Source organism: Protopterus annectens, chromosome 11.part0, assembly GCF_019279795.1.
Source record: "Protopterus annectens isolate FY-2018-M chromosome 11.part0, PAN1.0, whole genome shotgun sequence".
Lineage (NCBI taxonomy): Eukaryota > Metazoa > Chordata > Ceratodontiformes > Protopteridae > Protopterus > Protopterus annectens.
The window spans coordinates 1,062,143,509-1,062,168,508 of NC_056745.1; the positions used below are offsets into that span (position 1 = coordinate 1,062,143,509).

Here is a 25,000-nt window from a genome sequence, read left to right on the forward strand (position 1 = left end):
TGTGTGTGTGTGTGAGAGAGAGAGAGTGAAGAGTGAGAACGATCCCTGCCAGCAGCAGCAGCAGCTGTTAAGAGGTCTGCATACCTCTTGACATACCTCTCAACTGTACAGATCTTTGTCTCATATTTTTGTTATGGTCCTCATAAAAGTTTGGTTTCTGGTAAATCACTGACAAAGCATTGAGAATTGAAGTCAGAAAATAATGACAGGCATTTGAATTTCAGACCTCATTCCCTTCAGAAAATACGTTAATACAAAACCTATTATTCTATCAGCTTTTATGTTTGTAAAAGCAATATTTAAAAATAATCCCTTTTTGGGGCCTATGTTCCCCCATTATTTATGGCTTTGAACAAATTTCTTGTTCCAAGAGGTTGAGAGGTATGCCTCTCACCCTCTTACCTCAACATATATGTTTTTATATATTTTTGATGTAAAATTCTTCCTCCAATACCATTAACACATACTACAGCAAATTTGAAACTTTAGGCAGAGGAACTATTTTAAATTAATATACATAAAAAAATATAGTACTTACAAAAACTAAGTAAGTAAAACAACAATTTTGCAGACAGACCATTCTCTAAGTGCAATATTGCCCTCCTGGGTGTGTGTTAATGTGTAATTAATGCCCTTCCAGGGATGTAGAGGCCCTACACCACACCCCTGGGTAGGCGCTAATTACATACTAACACACACGCTGTCGGCATTATTGCTTGCTTATACCGAGCACACTGATCACCTGACAGATATACAGTGACTTTGTACTTATTTAAATAAAGAGTTGACAGCACCATTCACAATAAGATGCAAGCTGTGAATGTACTGCTGCTCCATTCATTGTTATTGAATGAGCTCTGTTTAAGTGCTCTTGGAGTAAAACCTTAGTTGTAATTTACATGGCTATTTATATGGAAAACAGAACAGTATGCAATGTTTCTTACTACTATGAATAACTGAGATCTGATAAAGCCCTGACAAGGGCAAAAGAGCTCATATCTTTTTTTACCTTAATAAATCATGGTTTAAAGTAACAATTCCAGCTTTAATTCTTTTTTATTATTTTTAATAAGAATGCAAGCTTATCTTTGACACAGATCTTACATAGGAAGTTGTGACAAAGGCCCATTTTAATAATTTATATGCAAATATCTAGAGCAGTTATTCCTGTCATAACTCAAATGTACAGATTTTTGCAGAAAGTTCAGATTTTTATCACATATTTTTTGTCTTTTTCTCATAAAATGTGTTTTTTTAGCCAATCAGTGAGGATTGAAGTCAATAAATAATGACACACATTTGAGTTTCACACTTCATATCCTTCAGAAAATGTAGGCTAATGCAAATTCTGCTGTTCTAGCAACTTTTTAAGTTTATAGCAGCAATATTTAAAATATTTTCCTATTTTTGGGTCTTTTTCCTACTTTATTTTTAGGCATTGTTCTGATTTTTTTGTGTTAAGAGGTTGAGAGGTATGACCCCTATACAACTAGTTTTCTTTTTTTGTTGATATAGAGAGCTAGGTAGATATACACACATATATAAAATATACATCAAAGCATCTACAAAAGCAGGAATGAGAATATTTATATAGATGCAGACAGACACACATAGGTACACATACACAAATACATTACCCAGTGTTATTTTAACAACATAATTACAATGCACCTGTTAAAATACGTTCCATATCATTTGTAAAATTCGATCTGAAATAGTTCATTTTGAACATAAACAGCAATTCTTCATTTAAGAACGTATATCACCTCATAGTATGTTGTAATGTCCACCGAATAATGACAACTGCCAAATATTCCATTTGGATCCTTTAAAAGCCCACAGTACTTAGCATATTCCTCTAAAAAAATACAAAAAAAGACATACTGATGCATATTTATATAATATCAAATGAGAAATGCGCATCTAAATGTTAAACACATTTCAATAAATTAATCTTAATAATGAACATACATGATCAGTTTTATTTAAGTGAAAAGAATGAAAACATTCTATAAAAAGATGTAGCTTTTTCAGAAGTGAAACCTAGAATATTTACTTACAACTTAAATCAGGAATAATAAACAGTTTCAGTGTATGATTTCTAATACACAAGTGCCTAAGAAACATCAACACATTGTTCATTCTCATTAAGCTACTTTCTCACTTTTCTGAAAATTTTAGAACTCTTTGAAATTATAAAATAGAAATTCAAAGCAATGCAGAAAATTATTTAGTTTTACAATAACATGTTCAAAACTGCAGTTATATATAACTTTTTTTGAGTTTATAACCTCCAGGACCAGTGTTAGCATTTTGGGGGCCCCAGGATAGTTCCAAGTATCACCATATACCCTGCCAGCCCTTTTTCTTCATATTGCAAAGTTTTAGGATTAGTACATACAAACTGAACTGTAGTTACAATGTGTTTATATTACAACAGACCTGTGTACCATACCATATTGGTCTGTCTCAACGAAGGACATTCAAACTGATTGGCATTTAGATTCCCATGATGTTATATTGCAATAACCCCATATACTGGACTAGCCTTAGGTGAACCATAGGTGAAGGCCTCCATGGTGCTCCCTACTTCCTACTATTTCACCACCACCCCCACACATACATCCTCCAGTTCTTCCACTTGTTTTTTCCTATCGCAGACTCCCAACCCCATGCAAAGTGAAGAGAATGTCCACCAGAAGCTCAGCGGCACTATATCAGTGGTAAAACTGGAATAAAATTATAAAGCTTGTGACTTTGCAAAACATTATCAGTACACAGAGTCATCTTTGAATTTTAAAGAAGGTAAAAATGGTGAGAATCCTTAGGATCTTTCATTTTATGAATTATTATTACCCTTGTGGTTTAAAGACAGAGTAATGTGTAATAGCTTTTGTTGGTTTAACAAAAATGTAACAAAATATCAAAATAAGCTAACTTGCTGTGGTTTAGGGCCCCAGCGACTGCAGGGTTTGATGATGCCTAAAACCATATGTATATGATAACAAAAGTCCTTAGAAACTGAAGATAAGTACTCTTAAGTATTATCTAAGGGCATGTATTATTATAGTTAAGGTGGCTGAAATGAAGCAAAATGTTGGCACTGTGCCAGATTCTTATCTTGTATTTACCAATAAAACATTTTTCTTGCAGAATGTAGAACTGCATTACTGCTGTATGACAGAACTACAAACTGGTCCCAAGGTTTAGGTAGTATTTATAATAATTGGAATACACAATGATGTGAGTCACAGAACCCTGGGAACCTACATTCCTAAGGTTTGGCTCAAACTGACAATTTTTATAACTTTAGTAGTATTATGTACTGAATTTTGTCTTGCGAGAAGAAGAAAGTCATATTCTGTGGAGTGCAAGGAGCTAACCATGAAATGCATCATCTATGATATTTATCGGGTCATCTTTACTGCCATATAAGTGTATGGGTGCCAGTTTATCAGTAACATTTCCTGAACTTTTACTGATACTAAATTAATATCATTGTATGTCTACTCTCAATTCTTGCAGAAAAAAAATCATGGCAGAACACAGCTTGAAGTCCAAAATGAGTTTAATAAAAGCACATAAAACTCAGACACAGAAATCTCCAGGAAGAATGGCTTTCGGTAACACCCTTCATCAGATTAACAAACATTCTCATTCTAACAGAATTTAAACACACTAACTACCAATAAAATTTGATAAAATCAGTAACAGACCCGCCTATTCCTAAGGGCGGGCTTCATTGGAACATTTTCATTTAAACTTGGAGTTCTATGAGCCATAAGCTCAATTATCCATTTAGCTTCTATTAGTTCAGTATGTTGTTTTATATCACCCCCCCTACTGCTCAGCTTGATATTTACTATGGCTCTAAACTTAAAGAAATGTGTTGGATTTTGTTCAATGTGTTTAAACAAAGCATTATGTACATCACCATTCCTGATAGAACTAAGATGCTGTAAAATCCTGACCTTGAAAAAACAGTTGGTTTTCCCCACATAAAAACCACAGCATTGTTGACACTCTGCTAAATAAACAAGGTCTTTTGTCTTACAGGTGGCTCTAGCCTTAAATTCAAACAGCTTACCCGTGACAGGATGTGTGTAGATGGTATTCTGATCAATGTGAGTACAAGCTTTACAAGTGCCACAAGGGACACTACCTGGTTTACTCTTAAAGGGGAGAGAGTAAAAATGTCTCTCTTTACCAAGAATATCCTTGAGGTTCTTATTTCTCCTAAAGCCAAAAATAGGCTTGTTCCCAACAATAGCTTTGGTACTTTCTTCACTGGTCAAAATATTCCAGTTTTTTGCTACTATGTCACATATCCCCTTAATATTACTACTATATGTGAACATAAATTTGAACCCTGATGCTTCACGTTTGTTCCGAGGACCATCATAAGTGTTATTTGATAGCCATGGTCTAAATCTCATCCAGGGACAAGTAGGTAGGTTGTCGAGGATCTGCACAGATGATTCACAGTATGAAGATGAGGTAGCCAGGTTTCAAGGGCATTTTTTGATAGAGGATACAAATCTACCATTATCAATAAGGTCACAGGTGTTGAAGCAGCATCTAATAGGAGGAGATTTAGACCATGGCTATCAAATAACACTTATGATGGTCCTCGGAACAGACGTGAAGCATCAGGGTTCAAATTTATGTTCACATATAGTAGTAATATTAAGGGGATATGTGACATAGTAGCAAAAAACTGGAATATTTTGACCAGTGAAGAAAGTACCAAAGCTATTGTTGGGAACAAGCCTATTTTTGGCTTTAGGAGAAATAAGAACCTCAAGGATATTCTTGGTAAAGAGAGACATTTTTACTCTCTCCCCTTTAAGAGTAAACCAGGTAGTGTCCCTTGTGGCACTTGTAAAGCTTGTACTCACATTGATCAGAATACCATCTACAAACATCCTGTCACGGGTAAGCTGTTTGAATTTAAGGCTAGAGCCACCTGTAAGACAAAATACCTTGTTTATTTAGCAGAGTGTCAACAATGCTGTGGTTTTTATGTGGGGAAAACCAACTGTTTTTTCAAGGTCAGGATTTTACAACATCTTAATTCTATCAGGAATGGTGATGTACATAATGCTTTGTTTAAACACATTGAACAAAATCCAACACATTTCTTTAAGTTTAGAGCCATAGTAAATATCAAGCTGAGCAGTAGGGGGGGGTGATATAAAACGACATACTGAACTAATAGAAGCTAAATGGATAATTGAGCTTATGGCTCATAGAACTCCAGGTTTAAATGAAAATGTTCGAATGAAGCCCGCCCTTAGGAATAGGCGGGTCTGTTACTGATTTTATCAAATTTTATTGGTAGTTAGTGTGTTTAAATTCTGTTAGAATGAGAATGTTTGTTAATCTGATGAAGGGTGTTACCCGAAAGCGCTCATTCTTCCTGGAGATTTCTGTGTCTGAGTTTTATGTGCTTTTATTAAACTCATTTTGGACTTCAAGCTGTGTTCTGCCACGATTTTTTCTGCATTTTGTCTCTTTTTTACGCTTTGGCAGGACTTAGGTGAGGCACTATACTGAATTTTGGACATTGATACTCTCAATTCTTCAGGGCTTAAAGTGAGCAAATACTGAGATTAAGTAACTATTCCAGATCAAAAGGATAATCTGTAAATTTAAAGTGCCACTGATTTGTAACTAAAACTTAAATAATTCCTGTGACTGCATCTTATGGATCTGTGGTGCTAGGATTCCCCCAATGTCCTCTGTGAACATCCAGAATTTTTTGTCTCTTCTACCCACAATAATCTGCTCTCCTAGTCTCTCCTCAGATTGAGTTTGCCCCTGACCCCCCCCCCAAAAAAAAAATTATATCAGTTCCAAACAACAAATTGGAAAGAGGGGCATCAGGTAGAAGGTAACAGACAAGGATTCCAACATGCCATGCTTATAGACCAGTCCACAAGACCAACTGGGAGCACATCACTAGCAACCATAACAATCTGAAGGTGGCATGGAGGGAAGGATGGTTAAACTAAACAAAAGAAGACAAGATGGATCTATCATTATGATAAGTTCTAACTTTAATATCTGATGTTGTCTTTTCTGTCCAGCTTCAATTTTTAGGACAGAGCCCCCAGTCAGAGAAATCCCGAGGGAAGCCTTAGGAGAGAATATTCTGCAAAATGGTGGAAACAAATGAAGCTCTTGACCTATACTGAATATCCAGTTTGTAACGGAAGACAAAGGTATGAGTGCTATGCCAGGTAGCTGCAGACAAATATCATCAAGAAGATCATGCAAGTGAAAAGCAGTAGACATACACATTGATCTAAATGAATGACCATTAAGCTTCGCAGGTAAGGACATTCACTTCAAAGAGTACACAAATGAGATGCAGCTGGAGAGCCATTTGGATAGAATAACCTTAGAAACAGGATTACGCAGCCTCGACTTAGAAAATGAAACAAACAGTTGGCCAGATTTTCTCAAACTTTTAATTCCATCCAAATAAAACCTGAGTTATCTATGCACATCCAAGCAATGAAGCAAATATTCTCCCTTGTTACTGAAATTTGGAAAGAAAGCTAGCATGTGAATGGACAGGTACAAAGTATATTTTAAGGTGACTTTGGGCAAAAAGAAAGGATTTGTCCTGAGAGTAACTGTCCTTATGAAAACTCAAGTAAGGAGGTTTGGGGGATAGTGCGTTTAGCTCAGATACCCGCCCCCTCCCTACCACAGCTCTTCACCAGAAGAGCAAAAAACAGGTCAGCTCCATTACAGTCATCAAGGCAGTCTAAACCACACACACTCCCAGATGCATGCCCCCTTCCTGCCACAGCTCTTCAAATGATTGGAAGAGCAAAAAAGAAAAAAAAAGGGCTGCTCCACTCTGATACACTGGCTGCCAACCTGCCAGATACACATCCCTCCCTGTACCTTCTTTTCAGTGGAAGAGCCAAAAATAACTGTTACATTTTAAACTGTAACAAGCCAGTTGTTACATTTGTATCAACTGGCTTGCTACAGCTTACCCCAAAAGTTGGCAAGTTAGTTCAGAAAGAAGAATACAGGAATGGCACTTCAGGATTGCAGGCTTGAACACCTTACGCCCAGAGCACATGCTCCCTTCACCTCACCCTTGCTATGCTACTGTCAGGGACTGCTCATAAGCAGAAGGATGTTCCTGCTTAAACTGTCGACAAGACTGTCAGATTTCCCCAGGATGTGCATCATACCTCTCAACCTCTTAGAGCAAGAAATCTGGACAAAGCCATGAAAAGTGGGGAGACAAAGCCCCCAAAATAGGGACAATTTTTAAATATGGCTCTTACAAACTAAGAAAATAGATGGAATAACAGGTTTTGCATTAGCATGAATTTTCTGAAGGGTAGGAAGTTTCAAACTCAAATGTCTGTCATTATTTTCTGACTTAAATTATCAATGATTTGCTAGAAAACAACAATTTTATGAAAAATGGACCAAATATATGAGGCAAAAATTTGGATATTCTGCAAAAATCTGTACAGTTGAAAGGTATGATGTGCACTGCAACCAGAAACCACTGAGAGGACATCAACCATTGCCAAACACTCATTGCCTCCTGACATATGGTATAGGAATGAGTACCCCCTTGCATGTTCAGATACCAAACCACAGATGTATTGTTTGTTGGGATGATAAATGTACCCTTGGAAAGGAAGTTCTAAAAAGTCCAAAGTACTAGGAGGCCACCTTTATCTCCAAGACATTGATATGAATATTTGTCTCTAACCTTGACCAGGTCTCTTGGGCAGTCATCCCTTAGAAATGCTATGATCCCAAAAGGGAAGCATCCATCATGACTGTGGCCTGGGGATGGGGAAGAACAAAAGACCACTCTGCTACAACAAGCAGTGAGTCCAAACACCACCAAATGTGGCAGCAGCAGATGTTTATCAGAAGCACTGGAAAGTCCATAGGATGTATGCGATAAGATTACTGAAGTGCTAAACTCCACTTAAACACTCTCATGTGAAACTCTACAAGAAGAACAAGACAGACAGATATTGCCATATGCCCAAGGAGCCAGAAAAAGTACAGCTGTGTAAGTAAATTAATCATACAGTAGATGTTCGAATGAACAGTTCTGCAGTAGCCTTAGCTATATGGGTTATATCCTACCAAGGATACACTAACCGGCTAGTTTCCAAAGCTTCAGGGCACTTACCATGCTCCCAAAGTATCAGCCAGGAAATCTGTGAAATACAGAGCAGAGCCATCAAATTACATCAAAGGATGCAGCCCTTAATATGCAGGATACCTTTTCTAAATGTTTAAATTATATGGACTAGGATAGGATACTGAACAAGGCCAAAGAATTAGAATCTGATATAAGAACTGCAGGGCTATATTTGACTACAGCCTGGTCTTATATGATAAAGGGAAACAACTTACTCCTTACATAACAGACCAAGGGTCAAATGCATACATGTTTTTATCAGCAGAAGAGGCACGAATGCACCTACTGAAACTTCATCAATGGCAATTATCCAGCTATGTGGCCACAGTTAAATCATCCCTTAAAGGTACAGCTATGTCAGGAGCCAATCATACAACTAGGAAGTGATCATTCACTTCCACTACAAAAAGAATCTCCAGTATAATAAACAAAAAGAGCTTGCCCTACAAAAATATAGTAAGCAAAATTTGTTTTCCTGTAATTCTAAGAGTTATGATATTTGTTTTACACTTACTGGCTTGGAAACAGATGACTAGAAGGGAAAGGAAAGGAATTGCTGAATCAGGAAATTGTAAACTTAAAACTATGAACAAACGGAGACTTTAATAGCAGATGCCTGTGTTACTAGATCAGTTGCTGATGTCTCTACAAAAGCTGATCCACTTCCAAATGAATGAAGTTTACCTCATGAACTACTATGTATCAGTGGCCATAAATTTATTCTTTTTATGAGTGCACCTTTTCTTGAGTGTATAGGATGCAGATGATGAATGTTACTTGTAGATTTAATCATAGTGTGAGCAGTGGCCGTTTTGATGAGTATGAAACAAGATACATGTAGGATGCTTGCTTCTCTATGATATTGTGTTGTGTTGAATTTTATTCAAAAATTCAGACCTTTCCTGAATCGTAAATTATCTTTTCTGCAAGTTTTCTGAATGCACTCATTAGCATGTCTTTTGAGTACTACTTGTTATATGACCACTTGTCAGTTGCATCTCTACAGAACTCCTTTTATATATGTTGGGCATACGTGCTGACTTTCTTCTGTAGTATTTGAATGAGTATACCTGACCATAGAATGCCTGTAGCCATATTACTGAAAGGAATATGTCTGAATTCCACTTTAATTGTGTTTACATGATAAACCAATACCATTAATGGTTCAGAGTTTTAAATATTCAAATTTATCTTGTTTGCACACTGTTATATTGTTAACATATGTTTGAGTTTTGATAGCATAACTTATTGATGCAATCAGTTTATGAATATGTCAAGAATATGGCTACAGGTTTTGTAAACCATTGTATATTTCATAAAGTAGGAATATTAGTGACTACTGTAATCAATAAAGTTATTCAAATAATTTTCATAAATAACTACAGTCTCTACTTATTCTTCTATAACCTGGAATTGATGTCAAAGACAAATATTGGGTGAATGGACAATTTCTTCACAGTTTTGCTTAAGAGCATGTTATTTACAGTAAGCATGTATGTATGTATGCAAAGTTAATTTATTCAGCTTTGATTTAAACATTTTAAGTGATGTTAAACATTTTGTGGCAAAGTGTTCAATATTTGTTACACTGGCAATAACTATGTGATAACTTCTTTACACAATAACTTATTATTTAATACGCAACTTAATGATTGCAGTTCTTATGCATATTTTGTTCTTGTTCATTGGTGTTGCAACTATTTTTTCATTTTTGTTAAATATATACTATTTTGATCTGGAGTTCTGTTCATTATAATTAAGACTATTAATTCATTTTTTATTTATGTATGCATATACGCATGTATATACATATTTATTTATCTTTTTTCTTTTGTTTGGTTTACTAGGGTGCTACAGTGATATCAATGGATCTTTTATAGGAGTGCCCAATGGTTCAAAACCAGCAGTAAACCACTGTAATATCAATACACAGTTATGAAAGTTAATACACAGTACAGTTATTAATGAAGACTTTGGCAAACTGTTTGTAGTAACAATGTAATATTTTCCAAGATTTACGTAATTCTAGGTCTAGTGCAGCCCAAAAAAACCTTCAAGCATATATCTGTAGTAGAGCATGAGTATTTATATTTCAAAGTATTTATATTTTACAACATTGTACAAGTACAAATAAACAGGATACAATGAAATAAAAATAATAAAAATGTGGGCATGGGGAAGGGCAGGGATGTGAGATATTTAAAAGGCAAGAGTGATCATTTTATAGTACTTATGAGGATGACAGTAGTTAAAAGATATAAAATATACCCAGAAAGGTTTAGTTTCAAGCAACTGAAGTATTCTGATTTACCTGATCATGCAGGTATTAGCATGGAATAAACAGTAGCAATGGATTTGTTTTAATTTAGCCAGTACTAATTATTAGAGTTTTGGGCAATTGGTTAATTAGTTACTGAGTACTCTAAATAATTTAAACATGTTTATCTAGTGCCTTTCAGGTTGCATGCTATCCAACAAAACTAAAGTTATTAAAAGTGTAGAACCTATCTCTGCACCCTTTTCCTCTACAGTTAATGCAATAAAGTTTCTTACATGGAAAATCAAAGCGATGTCTGAGGCTATTAATCTGAAACCTGTTATAGCTCCAATAAAGAAATTGGGAGTTAATGTAATGCTATTAAAATAAATTGGTCTGAAAAAGAATAATTTTAAGAATCTTCAAAAATACTGCAATGGTTAGAAGGTTTTATTAAAAATGTAATCCTTCAACATAAATACTCTGAGGAGACTATAACACCTAAACCATGAACAGCACTGATGTCATCTTATGCCAGATTACACATTTAGGGTTCAGAATCTTGAACATCCTCAGTAAGTGAAGAATCCCTTTTGTCTTACCAAAAACAGCAAAACTGGAAAGGTCAAGAGTCTGAACTAAAATCCTGAGCTAAGCTCAATAAATCCCTCCCATCCAAAATTCTTGTCAAAGAGAAGCAAAACATTAGAACGTATGACTTCCTCTGTCTCATTTTTTTTTTTTTTTTTTTTTTGGGTAGATCAATTTGTTTGCAGCATAGGTATAAATTGATATGTAATACAGTTCAATTCAGTTTAAGTTTTTATGACAGACTGGCTGCACAAGTCTGCTGGGCCATACTTTGAATTGTTACAATGGGACAAGGTGTCAGATAACTACCTCTGAGAATCTAAGACACTTTCATTAGAAGTATGAAACTAGACAATAAAAGCTGAATCTTCACCTATACCTAGTAATAAGTTCATATGTGAGTGCTAAGCTATCTGCCATTGAGGGCCATGTTAAGCCTATCCAATTTCCTTTTTAAAGGTGGGAATCAAACCCTGTACCTTGCATTTTTGAAGTAAATACATTAACCATTACACAAGGAGTCTCATCTTGGGCAGTGTATCTTTATAAGCCTGTGAGATTTTTTTATACCTTTATATAAAATGCTATGGAACAAAACAAGGGAAGACTGTATCTTGGAAGGTAAATTGATAGAACCAAACATAATGAGGGAACAATGCAACCTAAAAATATGTGATTATTAAACTGAATCAGTGCTTGATCATGGTATTTAAGTTTGTATTGGCAATACTCATAATCAAGGAACCCGACTTTCCAAAAAATGGTTGTTGACAACTGTACATATGAAGATAATTTTACCAATGTACAACAGTAAAGTTTTAAAACGCAGTGTGTTTTTGATCTGAATAGACTTATGCATGGGATCCAATTATTATTTGCAATATATTCAACTTAGATCATATAAATGTTTCCCTATGCTGAACTGCAGTACATTCAGTTCATAATGAAACACTACTGTTATAAAATAACATCTAGAAGGGCCTCATTTGGTCTTTTGATATCATGATCCTGCACATTATGTAACAAAAAAGAAGATTATGTACATACTTTTGGACTACATGTCCATCAAAGTGATGAGGATAGAAAACTTTTAGTACTTAAGCAACACAAAATTATCCAAAATCAGCCTTATCATTTCAAAGGACCATTGGAAATAGGACTCACAAAGGATTATTGACATGATGAAGTTTATAACACATCGGATCACCCATTACCAACAGTTAAAAAATAAATGAAAGGAAACCTGATACAGTAGTCCATGACACAAGTAGCATTAATCACTGAAACTGCCAAGTCCATCAATTATACTATTTTATGTACTGAGAAATACAAAGTCATGCAATACCATGATTTGCAAGCAGAAATGAGAGCAATTTGGATGAATGATACCAAGATAGTCCCGATAGAATTGGGAGCAAAAGCACTTATTATAAAAAAACATTTACAATCATACTCAAATACACTACCAATACATGTAACCCCATATGTGCTGAGGAAGGATACAATTCTGAGTACATCATGAAAGCTGAGAAGAGCTTTGTTGGTTAACATGAAAGACTGATGCAATACTAATTTCATGAACTCTAATCGTATACTAACTTAGGAATGGGGTCCAGTCCTGTCAGGGTATTAGAAACTCAAACATTTGGAGAAATTAGAAAAAAAGCCTTCTTAGTAGGCTGGTTTACTTACCCTAAAAATGGATTGCTTTCATGCAACAACATTTATGCTATGGATGGACTGTTTCATAGTTTCTCAGTTGATCATTAGGCTAACAATCCCAGGGGCCTTTTTAAGGCTAGCTATGCTTCCAAAGAGTGATAATCAAACCTTGTACCTTGCACCTTAACCATTATGCCTGCCCCATACCTTGTCCTCCATTACCAAATATTACAGTCTCCATAGCGATGACACATTTGGTAAACTATAGAAGCACACATCATCAAGGATATCTCAAATACAACTTCATACTTTTTTCTTTAGATACTTTATCATGGGAATATATATTTTTCCTTGTTAGACAGATACACTCAGTAATCACTGTCCATTACAAGCACGCTTCTTTGAATATGCATAGGATTTACCAGCAATGCAATGCAATTCAGTGAACGTCTACAACCAATAAGATGGAAATGAAACAACAATAAGACTTATTCTCTATGTTGGGATTACAGATTCACATCCAAGTGTGCAGTGAGCATTTTCAGTTTGTTAACAACAAAAATGTGCTTGTATGTTATGAATGACTGCAGTGAAATTAGAGATGGAACACTGACACATTCAATATTTTCTGATACACCAAATATTCTTAGGCTTGAGTGTTTAGTGCAAATGTTCAGCTCTTACAGTTTTTCCAAGGGGTTCTGCGTTTGCTTCAGAAAACAAATATAAAAATGTAAAAATGTCATATTTCTTTGTATTCATTACAGAAGCTGTTCCATCTATGCCCTACATTTTTAGCTATGTAGCTATTAGTCTTCATTTCATTTTGTTGAGCCTTTGCAATTTTCTCCTGTAAAAAATACTAATCAAATACTAATCTCTGAATATTGTCAGACTAAATGGAGATGTGGCAGTGGTTTTAGAAAGCTGCTAGGCATGCAGACTATAGTCCATGGGAAGCCTAGTCAATATTCACAATTGCCACACAGTCCTGTTTGGTTAAGTGACTTGCTCAGAATCATACAGTAGGAAATTGGGTCTGAGGGAATCAAACCCTGGAATATGTGAAGCAGCTCCTTAACAGCTCTAAGCCTTAATCCGTTGTGCTAACTGCCACTCAGTTCTTCTTTGACATAAACCAAGATTCATACCCCTAGACCAACAAGCCAATAGTGGATTAAACAGGCAGCAGAATACATGTTCAGCATGTTTCTTACTCTCCAGTTAACAGCTTTTCAGATTTGTTTATAATACCTTCCAGTAAATGAAAGAATCTGGAAACGCATGACTTGTAAGCGGGTTTAATTTTGTTTCCAACTTGTAGAACTTCCCCTTTCTTTGTCCCTGTAATGTTCATCATATTATTCAAATGCCATAATGGAGAAACAGATGCCACAGAAGTGTACTAACAATAGGCAACTACCACTCCTAATAAAGTTCTTTCATTAGGTATATAAATGCAAATAAGATTTTTTTAACGGGAAATGAAAGTTATGTATTTAATAGGAGCCATCATTAGTGACATCTCTGACTAAGGTCACAAGCATTAGGATTATTTGACACTCCAAGCTTTTATAGGCTGCAAGTCCTTCCCTTCTGTTCCAAAATGCTTCTAGCGCCTTTTCTCCAGGTCTGAGGCAGCCATGCTAAAGCTAAACCAGAAGTAGTATAACACTAAGGCCCTGGCACCAAGGGAGAAAAAGGAGGAATAGGTAGTCACTGAGGATGTCCACATTCCTGCAGATCTACATTATAGCAGGTAAATAGCATGTGTATCTGATGGGAATGGGGCCATCCTCACTAACTTTTAAGACAGCATTTCAGACTCTTCTAGATGGTATATACTAGACCATAATAGCTTGTAACATAGTGAATCCAAAGGAAGCCATACATCTATAGGCCATATCCAACTTGTACTTCCAGAAAAGCAGGTTCAGGGTTGTCCAAGCAGCAACACAGATATAAACCACACTGGCATTCCTAAGGAAGTCTGAAAAGGAAGTCAAAGCACTGGTTAAGTAAGCTGTGGGCAAATCCGGCAATAGCTTTCTATGCATTGTGCAACCAAACTTAATACACAAGTCATTTGGAAAGTGTGACTTGAGAAACATTTTCAACGTAGACTGGAAATAAAGGAAATGAAGTGCTAAGATTGCATTCTGATGGCTTTGGTTCTATCCAAGTTAAAACATGGCTGTCTGTAAAAATCAAGATAGTGCACCAGATACTCCCCATGATTAGCATACTGATTGGAAAATTCAGGCAAGTGAACAATTTGTTTGCCGTAGAATTTTAAGTACACTTTTAACATACATGAAAGGTTGTTAAAAATAGAGACGTCTTCTGTGGAAATCTGAGTTATCTGGTGTTGTAGCATAAAGCTTAGAACTTCATCTGGAAGACATTGTGTGTAGATTCTGCCAGAAAAAAAAAAAAAAACAACTTATGCTCTACTCGATCTGTTACATAAGAAGCATGGAGAAAGTCAAAGTAAAGATCCCAGACAGTAACTGCTATCTCAAGCAAGAGAGGCTTCAGAGGGTAAGTGTCCTTCAAGAATGAACAAAGACTTTCAATAAAGTCATATGAGAAACATAATGGCCCAGATGAATGGTGAAAATGGCAGCCAAGTGGACCTTAAGTGAGAAGCAACTCAACAAGACCAACAAGTCTAGCATGCCTGGAGCCAGAGGATGTGGCTTGGGCCCCAAAAATAAAATGAATCCACTTGCCCAAGTAGGTTTGTCTGGTATTGGGTCTCTGAGAAGAGAATATAACAGAAGTGACACTGTCCTACAGAGAAAAATCAAAAGCAGCTAATGGAACAGGAGGAACCAAGCTATGATACAAAGGGTGCATATGCCTCAGTAGGACCAGCCTGAAGGATGCAACAACAAGGTTTTTTTTTTAGTCTCAGAAGTAACAATTTCTCCAGCAGCTAGGAAAATAGAATTGGAAGCCAGACCTCTCAGAGTCAAACCATGGTTATGGTCATAGGTTTATAGGTTCATAGGGTGGTACTGGGCTATCTGCACGAAGGCATATATTAGCCCAGCCACGTTGTGCGGTATTCGCCGCACCTTTAGTAGTTCCCTAGACCCTTGTACTAGCAGCTAGTACCCTTGGCCCCTATCTAGTAGTGCTGTTGGTGTGTTATCCGGTGTGAACTTTCTGTTACCCATCCACTCATCAATGTTCCTCTTGAAGAGTGATAGTGAGGGGCTCTGTCTTATGTAGATCGGGAGCCTGTTCCATAGTAAGGGAAGTCTCTGCGAAGGGAATCTATCCCTCCAGCATGTTCTATTCATTGTTGTGTTGAGGTTTACATCCCTAGAGCATGTATTTTGTGTAGATTTGGTTTTGCTAAGATGGAGCATGTTCAACAATTCTGGGTTGGACATGGCTCTGTACATTAGACAGAGATCGCCTCTGAGAAGGTGGTATGCAACAGAGAACAGTCTTAGCTTTTTCAATCATGCTGCATAGGGCAACTGTTTGAGGCCAGTAATGTGGTTGACTTTTGTCTGAAACAGCCTCATCTTAGGAAATGGGAAACTCATATAGAAGCCCCATGGGAAACAGAAGGTCTGGTCTGTCCCTGCAAAGTCTTCCCTGTGAAAAGTCAAAAGTCAAACTACAGTTATGTAATTGACTTTGTCTGAAACAGCCTTATCATAGGAAATGGAAAACTGCTATAGGAGCCCCATGGGAAACAGAGGCTCTAGTCTCTTCCTGCAAAGTGTCCCTGTTGAAGAGATGAGGGAGGAAAGATCCCTACTCTGAGCATTAGACAGGGAAGTGAACAAGTTTCAACAGGGCTGTCACCAACTGTGGAAAGTCCTCAATGCCATCAAAGATCTGAGGGCCCATTCATACAGTACATGCAGGCATCTGCTCAGGTTGTCTGCTAACTAAATGGACACTACAGGAATTTGGGCAGCCAGAAGATAGTGATTCCTGATTATGGTCCATCTTTCAGGATCTCATAGCATTTTCAGAAAGGGGGCTAAGATCACGTTCCCTCTTGTTTTATGAGATACAGAAAAATGGACATTTCCAACTGGATGAACATGATCCTGGAAGGCAATGTTTCCTGAAAAGCCCAAACATTAAAAACTACTACAACCATCTACAGTATGCTAATATGAAGTGAGAGTTCATTTAGAAATCACATTACCTGGACCATCTGTCGTTCTAATGCTTCTTCTGCCTTATGGCAGACGCATTCTTGATTACCATTGCCTATGTTAGGGGAGGTTTAAAGGACTGCACAAATAAAGGTTGTGGTTGTGGGCATCTGGCCACCTCACTAGGTACTGCTTGGATCTTATGCATCAAAAAGTCTGTTATCCGACACTTCTAAACCTGAGTAACTTTCATTTGATAAGTGGCCAAGGGAAATATAGGAATGAGTGCTGCCATGAAACACAGGACCCTAAGATGCTGGAACAGCAAACCAAGGGGAAAACTATCAGATCCTTTGTTTTGGAAATTAGAAGCTGAATCATGTTCATGAGGAATCTATACCAGCAGCCCAGAGTGTCAGATTCACAAACAATGAAGATAAGCCACTGAGCTGGCAGTAACTGAGACTTGGGGACATTTGACTTGATTCCCAGGGATTGGAACAGAGAACAGAAAGACTTCACTGCCAGAATAACGTGACTCATCCTAGTAGAGAAATGCTTTGGCTTCCTGCAGATATGGATGTGTTACCACTATGAGCATGCACTTGATGATAACTCCTGGTAGAAGTAAGCCTAAATATCAGTGACTAAAACTGGAACTTACTGGCTTCTACACTGAAATGCATGAATCTTCAAAAATGATTATGACTACTGATGTGCAAATAAACACTATGAAAATCTAGACAGCACATCCAGTCTCCTTCAGAAAGACACAGAAGGATTTTCTGAACCAAGAATATATGGAAGGCATAATCTTGAATGGAGGTGTTGATGCTGCTTAGCTCTAGAATGAACCAAAGGTGCCTGGTCTAAAAATAATTCAGAGTAAAATTCTAACATTTTTTGCTGTGGAGGAACCTCTTGAATTTCTCTTTCCTTTAAAAGGTGCAACATTTATTTCCTAGCTTTCTCAAAGCTCCTTGCATGGGGTATGACAGCTAGCTAAAGGAGTGTAAAGGAACAGATGTATATAGGAAGGGAATTTTGCAACCCCCTGCTGATATCTTCCTCATCTCTTGGTCATCCATCATTGGGAACCACTCCTACCAGTAAAAGAACAAATATCCCTGAGCAGGGCAGTCAGGGTAAACATCAGGCATGCCGATGCTTTCTGCCCCCAGAAGAACACTGCCATCTGCTGAGCAAGAAGGATCCCAACCATGGCTATTGTGACCATCTTGGAAGGAAATTGAGGCCATAGGTCCTTTACCAGAGACTTGTTTTTTCATTTGTGAGAAAAAGTAACCCCTATGTTCCTATGTTGTAACAAAGGGATACAAACTTAATGCCAACTACTGTCAAGCAATAATGAGACAAGTTCATAGGTTCATAGGTAGGTACTAAGCTATTGGCCCAAGGGCCTACATAAGCCTAGCCAACAAGATTCCCTGTCTTACGCCACCCAAGAAAGTTATTTTCCTGTGCCACTGTCGAGCAGAGACACAGAAGTGATCCCCTGGGTGTATTTCCTATTTCCCATCCACTCATCAAAATTTTTCTTGGAGTGCTAATGAAGAACTTTGTTTGACATAGATGGGTAGCCTGTTCCAGAGTATGGGAAGTCTCTGGGACATGAATCTATCCCTCCAACATATCCAGTTTATTGTGGTGACAAGGTTTAGGTCCCTAGAGTGTGTAACTCAGATTGGGATTTCTTTAGGTGTAGTATGTCCAACAGCTCTGGGTGTGACATAGCCTTATATGTTAGGCAGAGATCACCTCGGAGTAGACGATATTCTACGGAGTAAAGCTGGAGTTTTTTGAGGTGGTCAATGTAGGGCATTTGTTTGAGGCCAGTAATCCTCTTTGTGAAGTGCTTTTGTGGCCTTTCCAGCTGCTGCAGATGTCTTATGAGGTACATTCCAAAAGGGGCGTTGTACTCTATATTGGGTCTAATGAGTGTCGAGTAAAGGGGAACAATGACCTCTTTTTTCATGGATGAGAACCCTTTTAAGATGAGGTGTGCCACGTAGAAGGACTTCCTGACTACTGTGGTGATGTGACTATCAAAGGAGAGATTACTGTCCACCTGGGTCCCAAGGTCTCTTATCACACATTCGGTGTTAAGTAGATTGCTGCCTATGTGGGTGTTCATGGGTATAGAGTTTTTACCAAAGGAGACGACACTGCACTTTTTGGCATTGAGCTTGAGGCCATGGCTCTGACACCAGGCATCTGTCTCAGCGAGGCCCTTCTGTAGGATGTCCACATCATTTGGGGACTTGACTATGGCTGCTAGTTTGTAGTCATCTGTGAACTTCATTAGCCAGAGGCCTTCTGTGTTAGCCTGTACTTCAGAGAAGTAGATACCAAACAGGAGAGGTCCTAGGACGGAACTTTGTGGTACTCCACTTGTCACTGCTTTGAGGTCAGATTTGGAGTCTGCAACTTTTACAGTGTGGGTTCTGTCAGTGAGCCAGTTGGCAACCCATCTTGTGATGTAGGGATTTATACCTAGTTTAGTGAGTTTAGCTATAATTCCAAAATGGGGGATGGTGTCGAAAGCCTTGGCGAGGTCAAGATAGGCTGTGTGAACCACCTTACCCTCATCTACGGCTTTGGTGACTGCCTCAAAGAAGTCATTCAGGTTCAGAAGTCATGATCTGCCTTTCACAAACCAGAACTGGGTGGGATCCAGAATTTGGAGGTTACCAATGTCTTTGTTTATGAGTTCCATGATGATATGTTCCATGGCCTTGCAGACCAGGCTTGTCAGGCTAATAGGTCGATAGTTCCCGGGATCAGTGGTGGCTCCCCCTTTGTGGAGTGGGTTAACTGTTGCTGTGCACCATTCAGTGGGCACAAAGTCTGATGCAAGGCTATTATTAAACAAGGTGCTTAAGTGGGGAGCCAGTTCGTTCTGAAGTTCATGTAAAACGCAGCCTGGGATGTTGTCCGGTCCCATGGATGCTGTGTTTTTGGCTTTAGAAAGTGCAGCTTTTATCCGCGTAGTTGTGATTACAGGGACTCTGCATTCTTCCTGTATAGATATGGGCCCTTTAGAGGGTGGGGGGGTAAAGTTAGCAGTGAACCTATCTGCCAGGATGTTGGCAATATCAGTTGGTTCTGTAATTTTTGTGCCTTTGTGCTGTAACTCAGAGCAGATCTGGATGTTGCCATAGAGATTCTTGACATAGCTATAGAATGCTGTGTGGTTGTCCTTAGAATTAGTGGCAATTTTGTTTTCGTAGCTAGCTTTGGAGGATCTTAAAATGGATCTCAGCCCCTTACTGAGGCTGACCAGGGAGCTCATCCACTCATGGGATTTTACTCTCTTTTGCAGCAGTTTCTTCCTTCTGTTGTACAGTTTGTTTTTGGCAGGGGACCACCAGATTGGCTTCCTTTTTTGGAGGATAGCATTTTGGTTCTGTTTGGGATAGCATGATCCATGCACTCGTGTAAGTACTTATAGAGTGCATTTGTGTAGGATTCAGCAGTTGTAACTGTATTGTCCATCTGCAAGGGTGTCATGAAGTTCACCACTTCTGTCTTAAGAAGCATGAAGTTGGCTTTGGAGAAATTTTTTACCATGGTTTCCTTAATGGGGGGTGGTGGTGGGATGTGGATATCAAGGGTGATTAGCTTATGGTCGGATCGGACCAACAAGGAGTTGACTTCAGGTGTGGAACACTGGTCACTCATGTTGGTAATGACTAGGTCTAGGATATTGTTGCCCCTGGTGGGGGTGTGGGCAAGTTGATCCAGGGCATTGGAGTTTATGAATTCCGGAAAGCGTTGAGCTAAGCAGTTGGTACACAAGCAGTTTTCCCAGTTAATGGTGGGGTAGTTGAAGTTGCCCATTATTAGGGTGTTTGGTTGAACCCTGATATTTTCCAGTACATCAAGAAAAAAGGAGTGGGAATCCTGGGGCATGGTGGGGGATCTGTAGCAAGCTACAATTTGGATTGTAGTTTTGCCCAGAGTTAGTTGCACTTGGATAAACCCGGATGCATTATGCTGAGCAACTAGCCTGGAGGTGTGGATAGCCTTAATGAATATGGACACACCTCCACCTTTGGTGTTTCGGTCCAGGTTACATGGCCGAAAAGTGTATTATGAGTTATTGCCTGGTAGTGCAGGGGTGCTCTCTGGATCCTTGAACCAGGCCTCAGTCACTGCACAGATATCGATGTTCTCCATTTTAAGGAGTGCATTGAGTGAGTGCATTTTGAGATTTAGACTTCTAGCATTGAATAGAATTACCCTCAGTTTTTGCTTGCCTGTTCCTGTTATGGTGGCAAATTTGTTATTTAAACCTTGCCTAAAAAAGGCACTAAAGGGGCAGCAAGAGCCTTAGCCAGTATCCGGAATCCCAGGGGTGACAGGTGCAGGCCATCTGTGGTGATCTCTAGCTGCCATCAGAAGACAGCTGTCAGATTAGACCTCAAATGCTACTGCTTCCTGTTTCCCCTATAGGAGGGGATCACTGCCATCTGCTGAACTGATCATTATATGTATTACAAAACTACATTTGGTACCTGCTCTTTGAAGAAACTTGATGCAATTGGCTATCAAGGTCTTCCCTTTCTTTCCATTCTTTCCATGTGGGCTTGGACCTCTGGGATGGAAATCTCTAGACTACAGAAGGGCACACTCATGAAAGTCATCTTCACATACTCAACAAAGGTGAAGTGAGGCATAATTTAAAGCAGTAAGGTGTCTGCATTTAACCCTGGCAATGAAATCTTCCACATTAAAAGCAATTTGCTTCAACATGTCTGGTGATTGTCAACAGCATAGTCTCCTCAGCAATATGATAGAAAATTCCACTATGTCTCAAAATAGGAAAGCACCCTCAATACATTGGAAGAAGATGCAAAGACATGTTTCACAAATTGTCAAAGTCTCAACACCCTTTACTGGACAGCTAAATTTCAAGACACTGAGATGTGGGTGTCCATTTAAGATCAGTTGCGGAGGCCACTTTATCTAGCCTAGCAGTTCCATACAGAAATGTTTGACCTCTAGGAGGATGTAAGAACCACTCAGTCTTCCAAAGCACACTAGTCACTTTGTCTGGAGAAGCCCAAGGAACTTTGATTCATAGTTTCTGAAGAAGGAAACACAACCTAGGAAAACTTCTTTGAGGAGTGAAAAGCTCTTTAGGGAGTTTACTTTGGAGAAATCAGCAGGTCAGCTGGACATTCCATCATCTGATACTTAATCTACATAGGTTATTGGCGAGGGGGGAGTGCAGGATAGTCAGTGTCCTATCTCCTGCAATCTACACTGGAAATAGAGACTCCAAATGTAAGTCAATGTGCTTCTTCTTGCACTGTCTCTTCCTTAAAGGAAGAAAGTTCACCAAAGAAGTAGAAGAACATCATCCTCACTCACATATGTATAATCAGAATCTCTGAGAATATATTGGGAAAGCAATTATTTTCAGAAGAAAGAGCATGATAAGGGGATGAGTCCTGGGACAAAGTCTGGACACCTGCATCATTTGTAGCTGCAGCATTCCTCATAGCAGAAGGCTGTAGGAACAGTGTTGAGGCTTGAAGAGATCACAAAGTTACAAACCTCATCCTTGGTACTCCCATCACTAGAACTATAAAAACTAATGCCACCAGTGCTGAAGGAGAGAAAAAAAACATCGGCAGCATCCAGTCCCTGTCCCTAACCGAGGAGGCATGGGCTTTGTCCTCAGCCAACATATGAATGCCAAAGTCAAAAACTCCATTATCAATACTAGCTGTCTCATCGATAATGACTGTTCTGGTGTGTTTCCAAAAAGGCGGTCTGGAGGAATGCCAGATAATATAGTAGTACCCATCAGAGATGATACCATGCTCACCCATCCCAGCTTTAGGAGACTGATTCCACAAGCTTTGAAACTGGGAAGACAGATTCCAAATACTAAAGATTACAACAGCATAAGAATAGGAGTAGAAGACCTAGTCTGACCAGGAGGAGCTAGATTTCATTCAACCTTTGCTGCACCAAAACAACTGACCCAACAAAAAAACATTATTTAAATTGATAAGTGGGGGTATGGGGGGGGGGGCACCTTGAGTTTGGGACCTTGGGGCTGAAGACTTTGAAATAATGCTAACTTCTTTGTCAGACACTGATTCAACTGATGATGAGGCTGGAAGAGGAACAGAATGACCCAGTCTACAAAAGCAGTAGGAGGAACCAGAAAACTGTGAACGGGGAGTCCACTGTCCACCACACTAACCACTGAATTGCAAACATCTTAAAATCAGAAGAAAGCTTCTGATGCTTCCTGTGTATCGTGTACCATTTGACATCAAAGGTTGAAGTCAAAGATTTTCTTTTCCTTTTATCTTCAGACACAGAATGAGAGAATATTGCCAAAACAGAGGTCAATGGAAGATGAGAACTTGGAGCTGATTAGCCAAGGCAAAGAATAACACAGAACGTAGGTTGTCCCCTTTAATGGTGATGGACATCAGGGTGGGGTAGGAATCCTTTGCAAATATCACAACAGCTGTTATTATGACCTTTCCATAAACAAGAAAAAGAAGCACGAACTATGTAGCGCAATAATTTAATAATTCAAAACAACAACATTTTCAGGTTAAAAACCCTTCATCAGTGTTGTTTTTAACCTGAAAGTGTTGTCGTTTCAAAGTATTAAATTATTGCGCTACACAGTTCGTGCTTCTTTTTATTGTGCTTACTATCCGAGCTGCGTTTTACTTGATTTCCTGGTTGGTCTAATATCTTTCCATAAACAAGACAGATCTTGAAGCAGGAGTTCTCTCTCACAGGGGCATTTATAGAAGCCATACTCTATGTTTAAAAGAAAGGAGAAAACCAACCTAAAAAGCAAAGGGTCAGTTATAACAGTAATCCAAACAGGTAGTGCCAAAAAGTTGGAAACTGGACAGAAAACAACAAAAAAAGCGGTCAGCAATATACGCACCTCCAAAACAAGCAAATATGGAAATCAGAGTAAAAGAAAAAAACACCATTCGAACTGTGAGGCAAAAAAAAAAAAAACAACACTGGACTACATGAGTACAAGGAAAAACAGATGTGGCAGGGAAGAAAAGACAATTGGAAATACCTTAAAAACTCCAGAAATTTGTCACAGAGAAAAATAACAGGAAAATAACTTAAGCAAGATCACAACATAATCAAATAATATTTCAAAAATCTGCACAGAAATAACTGAAGAGAGTCCTCAGCTACATTATAGTGAAGCATAGCAACAAAGATTGTGAGAACTGGCATAGTGTGGTGTAATAGGAGATTGAGGGGGAATGTTTGCAACCTGGAAAATACTTTAAGTGCTGAATGATCATAATGTCCATGGTCTCAGTTTTACATGTCACCACGATACGGTCCCATTCCTATCAGATCATAATTTGTGGTAATCACTATATTTTACCATTTTGCAAACTCAGATTAAATTTCTGAAACTGTGCAAAATCTATCACCTGAAAGGAAAGTAAATAAGTCTAAATTCAGAAGAATGAAAGCAGAAGAGAAATATGAGACAGCAAAAGATTTTACCATCTTCTTTCGCTAATGTGAACACAACTATGGAGCGAGAAGGACTAATTTGCAATAAAAAAAGGATTTTTGTTTACTATTATAGCACTGAAATTCAGTGAAGACAGTGATACTGTATTCAGTGCTACACTGGAACTTATCTGCTAAGAAAAAATAATTTGACATACCATTTTGTAGACTATTGGATGGAGGATTTACTGGTAGATCAGTGCAAGCAGTTGTTCCCCATGTCTCAGCAAATATTTCAGGATTTTGTTCTGTCATGTTATGCAGAGAAAGGTAGTCATCACTGCTTTTGCCATTGAATGTGCCACACAATCCTAAATAAGAGAAAAAAATAGTAAAACAATGGCATCTTATAGAAAGTGAATTACAATTCATCCAGCAGCTTATATATTATGTTTGGTTTGTTTAGGACTTTAATATATAGAAGTATAGTATAATACAAAATCAACGCATGCTCCTTATCTGAGAAATTCAGCATTTTTCTGTTTTAAACAAGAAACACATATAATAATCTTACCTCATTTTAAAAATAAATGCTTTTTTGTTTGCTGTTCCTCTCCTGTTATCAAAAAGATAATTTCCTAGAGTAGCTGAATTCTCACAGGTTAATAT

General features: G+C 38.2%; 1 protein-coding gene across 1 annotated transcript in view; it reads right to left on the bottom strand.

Annotated features, from left to right (window-relative positions):
* Positions 1 to 25,000, bottom strand: part of LOC122815696 (mucin-19-like) — a 1,162,279-nt gene that overhangs the window by 548,968 nt on the left and 588,311 nt on the right. The window contains exons 14-15 of the mRNA XM_044088411.1: positions 24,550 to 24,702; positions 1,767 to 1,858 (exon numbers count right to left, since the gene is read on the bottom strand). Coding sequence (XP_043944346.1) covers positions 1,767 to 1,858; positions 24,550 to 24,702 — 245 coding nt within the window. The remainder of the gene's footprint in view (positions 1 to 1,766; positions 1,859 to 24,549; positions 24,703 to 25,000) is intronic.